General features: G+C 37.6%; 1 protein-coding gene across 2 annotated transcripts in view; it reads left to right on the top strand.

Moving 5' to 3' along the window:
* The window catches only part of ARMC8 (armadillo repeat containing 8), a 105,855-nt gene that overhangs the window by 34,044 nt on the left and 66,165 nt on the right, over positions 1-5,646 (top strand). For both annotated transcript variants that reach the window (XM_019663918.1, XM_019663919.1), the window contains 3 exons: positions 1,872-1,943; positions 3,356-3,498; positions 3,606-3,703. In XM_019663918.1, coding sequence (XP_019519463.1) covers positions 1,872-1,943; positions 3,356-3,498; positions 3,606-3,703 — 313 coding nt within the window. The remainder of the gene's footprint in view (positions 1-1,871; positions 1,944-3,355; positions 3,499-3,605; positions 3,704-5,646) is intronic.

The following is a 5,646-nucleotide window of genomic DNA, read 5'->3' as shown; positions in this document are numbered from 1 at the left end:
CAGTCCTAGTTGTTGATATTTTAAAAGGAACTTTCCCCCGCCCCCTCTGTTTTCTACTCTGCTTTTCTACAAGATTATGGTTTGCCAACTATAGAACTTTTTCAGGATTGTAACTCTTCAGGGTTGGCAAAAAGTCCCTATATATTATAGAGCTCTGCTGCCTAAAAGAGGGGAATTCAAAAGGGATGCTGGACGACTCTCTGGGGAACTTACTTTGGGATATGAAAGAAATGGGTGTGCTAAGAACGTGGAGGCTATATAGCAATAGCATTGGTCTTATAATGCTCTCAGACCTGACTTTCCCTTATAAATATTTTGTAACACCCCCTGTACTTTGCTGAGATTAAATCCATAATAATATAGCCTACTCACGCACATAACTCCAAAAATGCCTGCCCTGCATATAATATAAAGGAAAAATGTAAAAGAAGATAATTAGAATGTTTCACTATGTAAATGCTTAGGCATGGCTATGTTAGAGAGCTTAATGAAGTAGTGTGAAGGCAAGAGCTGCAAATATGGACTAACGTAGTGTATGGTATTGATGAGTCAAATACGAGTGCCACTGTGCTAGTGATCTGATTTTCGAAAGGGAAATAACTTTTAACAAAAAGTATAATCTCCCTTTTATTTACAGTGCAGGTACAACCCTGAAAAATACAGTTTTGTGGGTTTTTTTAACTGCAAAAAATTGTTTGTTTGTAAAAACTATGACCAGAAACTTCCACATAACCTCATACACTTCTGAAAAACCCCTAGGGGGCTGTAATGTCCTCTTTTGCACTTTGAGAACCACTGCTGTATAGAATCACATAGTGTTCCAGTGTTCTATGTTAAGATAGCACCGCTGACCAATTAGGGTAAGTATTTTTTATTAAACATTTTATTAGTAGTATGAGGTTTATTTTGAGCAATTTATTTTTTCTCCACCTGTCCTTTGGGACCAACTGCGTGTTTGTGAACCAGTTGGTCATTGATAGGGGTACTTTTATTGTGGAATAAAGTTTTATTCCTGGCGAAGTAAAGATCTGAGTATAGCTAGAATAAAAAATACTGGTGAGTACATGAGAAATATGACGATTATTTTCTTATTTTTTAATCTCCTTAAAAGATAATTGGCTGCTTAAGCAAAAATAGTAATAATATATTCTGTTGTTTCTAATTTAAAAGTAAAACATGTGACAGTAGCAGCACAAAGAATGGAGAAGTGGAAGTATATACTTGTAAGGCCCTTACAGTGCACATGAAATGGGGTAATATCCCTTGAAGATTGACTGATAAGTTAAAAGATACATCCGTAGATTATAAAGCAACCACTAAAAAAACAATAGAACAAAACCCAAGGAGGTACTGCTAATAAAACAATAAAGGAGATAAAATGGAATCATAAAAAACATTCAGAAGGAGTCAGAAAGAGTTAACAAAGTCATTCTCCCTGAATCAAGGTCAGATGCTTTCTGTGGGCTGGCTGCTTTTACTCTCCACTCCCAGATCTGTGAGTGAGAAGGTGGTCTATATTTCTTTCTATTCAAAGGTTTGGTGGCCTTTTTTGAAGAACTCAGTTGTGTGTGTGTGTGTGTGTGTGTGTGTGTGTGTGTGTGTTGGAAGTCCTTGGCCAGTACTCAGGATATCTCCCTCTCCCCCCACTCCTCTACTCCCCTGCTTTGTAGCCCCGGGTTTACTCAGCATCTACTTCTATCCCTTCTCTTTGGCACTCTAGTGGAAAAGGGTCAATGCTTTGACTTTGTCACTGACTTCTATACTTGCCAATCTAAGATGTTGCATAGTAAAGATAAAATGGAAAGAAATGATCTTTGAGTTTTCTGTGCTGTCTCAACATACCTTACTCTTTTCTCTTCCCCTGAATTCAGAGACATGAAAAATGCTGTAATTGGAAACAACAAGCAGAAAGCCAACCTCATTGTCTTAGGAGCTGTTCCAAGGTACGTTTGCTGTCATCCCCTTTTCTGCTATTCATACTATGTGTCTAATGTATTTTTTATTCTCCGCCATGAGACCTATCTTTTTTCTGGATTACCTGTCCTATTTTTGAAAAGCCTCTTAATTTTTTAAATGCCATGAATTTATGAAGCATCTGTTAAAAAAAAACAAAACCCCACAAATTAAAGCACCAGAGAATGGAATATGAAGCAAATGTATGAGTACTTTTTGAATTCAGGAAGAGCATTGGCCTTCCTTGCAATAAAAGGATGTGTCAGGAAGACAGACAATACACAGCAGCCCGATTCTTTCTCCCCTGTCTTGTCAGAGCCATGGCAGTTTTTGTATGATTGCATAATAGTTTCTTAGGATTCTCAAAACCCTTGTTGAATTAAAAAAAACAAAAAAACAAAAAAAAGTGCTTGGTTTTAAATTCTGATTTTCTTACTAATTTTTAGAATTTGCTGTTTTTAAAGTTAACATAGAAAGTTTGATTTCTTCTGCTAACCTAATAAGCTCCATTTTGGCAGACAGCAACAGTGGTATAACTTCCTGTTTGCCTTTGCTACTCAAAACTAAGTTTTATATGCAGTTGCTGTAAGCTTTTCACTTAGAATCTTAAAATATTTTTTTTTCTCTTTTCTTTCTATCTTTTGATATAGGATTAGTGGTTGTATTGTTTTTATTATAACTAACTACAAATACGCGTCTACAACTTTGGTAACCATAAAGCACACAGTAGCCTTTCTTAGGGAATTAGTGTTCAGTATGTGTAAATATGCTTTAGGGAGAATGAGGGCTCTACCTTAGAACATAGGGGAGACGGTCATACGTGGTGGCTCATTAGAGTTTGGGGAGTAGTTGTTTGACAGGCTGGGCTCGAGTGGAAATGGGAGGATCCCCTAACCCCTCAAATAGGAGCATTGGAGAAAGAAGAGAGCTTCCCTTGCTTGAATTACTGCACAAGGACTGAATATTCCCTCCAGGCTAGACCTCTGCGATCTCTCAACTATGGATATCCAAGGTCCATCTTTAGTCTGATTGTAAGATCCGGCAGCACTTGGCACTGGGAGTCTTCATACCCTGACGTGGCAGATAATGTACTGTGGTGCTGCTGTTTCTACAAAGACCATTTCTGGACAACTTTCAGATTTAGAGTTCTGATAAACTCTGAGATTATATGATAGTTCTTTTGATCAAAATTAAGAAAATCTCTTCTAGAATTTTCCCAGATAGTCCTCTATTAAATTTGCAGCTGACATAAACAAATGAGCATTTCCTGGCATCTGTAAGCTCACCAACCGTATTTTTAGTATGTGCAGTGTATCTGTAGCCTTTTTCTGTCACATCACTTTCAGCTAATTTACTTTTAAATTTTTTAGTCTCTTCTGTTTATCAAGTTCCTTCTTTTTAGATTGTTGTACTTGCTTCAGCAAGAAACCTCAAGCACAGAGCTGAAAACTGAATGTGCGGTGGTATTGGGAAGTCTTGCTATGGGTACTGAAAACAATGTCAAGTCTCTACTAGATTGCCATATTATCCCTGCCTTACTGCAAGGTATGTAGGGAAGTCATTTTCATACAAGGAAACATTAGAATCAGTTTGCAGTGTTTTAAATACAGGTTGAAAGAAGGATGAGTCTCAAATCTATTTTTTAATAATAGGACTACTGTCCCCAGACCTGAAGTTCATTGAAGCTTGCCTCCGATGCCTGCGCACCATCTTCACCAGTCCCGTCACTCCAGAGGAGTTACTGTATACAGTGAGTTTTAGATGGTTTTGAATCAACAGTTGCATTTCACTCACAGCATACTTCTAATTTACTTAGCATCTCAAAACTCATAACTGTTGTGTTATAGAAAAGTCTTAAAAGTACTTGAGTTCTTGCTAATTTGAACTAGGCTTTGTAATGTTCTAGGCCTTGTAAAGAAGTGAAAGATAGTCTCAAACCTTGAGCTATTTATAAGCTTTTTTTTTTTAAAGACCTATTTGATCTCTTAATATAAGGCAGTATATTTAATGCTATTAATAAATGAGCGATAAGGAGTTCTACTCCCTCTAGGTTAAATCCAGCAGAAAAGGCTTTACAGAGAAGCCAGAATTTGACCTGGGTCTTGCATAATGGATAAGATTTAGAGAATAAAGAGGCCAGTCAGGAAAGATCTGTGTAAGAGAAGATGCAGCACAATGGGCAGAATAGTCTAATGTGAGAAGGACATCAGTGTTAGCTTCAACTGGAGAAGTGAAGCAGTCTCGGCTTGCAAAAGCCAAGAGGCTTACTTGCTAGGCAAGAATCAGAAAATACATGTGAGAGAATCCAAAGATCTTTGGAGTTGTTCAGTAGTTTTAAAAAACCTCAGGGATTATTAGAGGGTATTTTTATCTGTTGATTACATGGGGCTTTCTTAATGATAATTATCCGGGTCAATATTTTTCAAATACACTTATTCATAATCCACAGTAAGGAGCATATGTGTGAATTTGTGTGTGTGTGTGTGTGTGTGTGTGTGTGTGTGTGTGTGAGAGAGAGAGAGAGAGAAAAAAAAAAAAAAAAAAAAAAAAAAGAAGCTGGTTGTGATTCTCTGAGCTAACACAAAGAACCAGAATGTCAAATGGGACACATAGGAATCAGAGATCTTGTCCAGTGTCACACTTTACAAATAGTTGAAGAATATAAGCAATCACAGGGCATAGGCAAAGTAAGCAGGAAGAGGGGACATGTCCTGTGACTCCATAATCCATCCTTCNAAAAAAATGAGTATATGTGATGATTATCAGCTCGGCTTTAACTCTTTCCTACAAATGATCTTACAGTGTCCCTTTATAGTAACAGCTGAATAGAATTTATTTGCTGGGCATTAGCATCTGTTCTTCTCTAGAATAGATATGTTTTACTTATTAGAGTCAGAACAATAATTGTTTTCTTTAGACATTGGTCCATTTTATTAATTGTGTCCTCTTTACTCTGGATTTACTCTGTAACTACCAGCTGTCTCGCATCATGCACTGTTTGCAAACTATTAAGAAAACTGGACAATTGGTCTTGGAGGGATTTTTGTTTGCTTTTGTCTATAAAAAAAATTCACTCTGGCATGGTTTCAGATATTTGGAATGTGTTTACATGGTAATGGGGGGTGAGGAGGGTGCGGATATCTCATTTCTGCTTAGTTTAGGATGAATGGGGAGAAATCCCAGAAAATGTTACGGTTGGGAGTTCCAGAATAGAGAGAATATCCAGAATGGCACCTGGTATAAAATACACTCTCAGTGGATAGGTGCTGAGCAAATGAATGTGCTGCATTAATTAGGTAGAACACTTTCTGAGAGGAGAAGATGATGAGAGTACGTGACAAACAGCTAGGTAAGTAAGGTCTGTAAGCTGATGATTGATTGCTAAGTAAGTCTCTAAGAAAACCGCAGGCATCCATAAGGAGGCAGGAGCCTACTCTCTGTCACCAGCTATCCTTTGCTAAATGAGGCTTTGCTATCACATAATTTTGTAAACATGTATCAGAACGTGCTGAAAACCTTAGTAAGCCTCAATCAGTTTGGTCCTATAAACAAAAAATACTCCTACATATCGCCTGTGAACCATATGGAAGATCCGAGGGATAGTTTATAGAGAAACATAGATCAGGCCCTGAAAAGTAAACCTACCCTCAGGCACTGAGCTAATGGAAGACTAGGCAGTTACAGTGTTTGGCT

The sequence above is a fragment of the Hipposideros armiger genome, unplaced genomic scaffold (genome assembly GCF_001890085.2).
Source record: "Hipposideros armiger isolate ML-2016 unplaced genomic scaffold, ASM189008v1 scaffold_410, whole genome shotgun sequence".
Taxonomy (NCBI): domain Eukaryota; kingdom Metazoa; phylum Chordata; class Mammalia; order Chiroptera; family Hipposideridae; genus Hipposideros; species Hipposideros armiger.
Note: the sequence above shows the minus strand (reverse complement) of the source record. Positions and strands in the feature narration are given on the sequence as shown.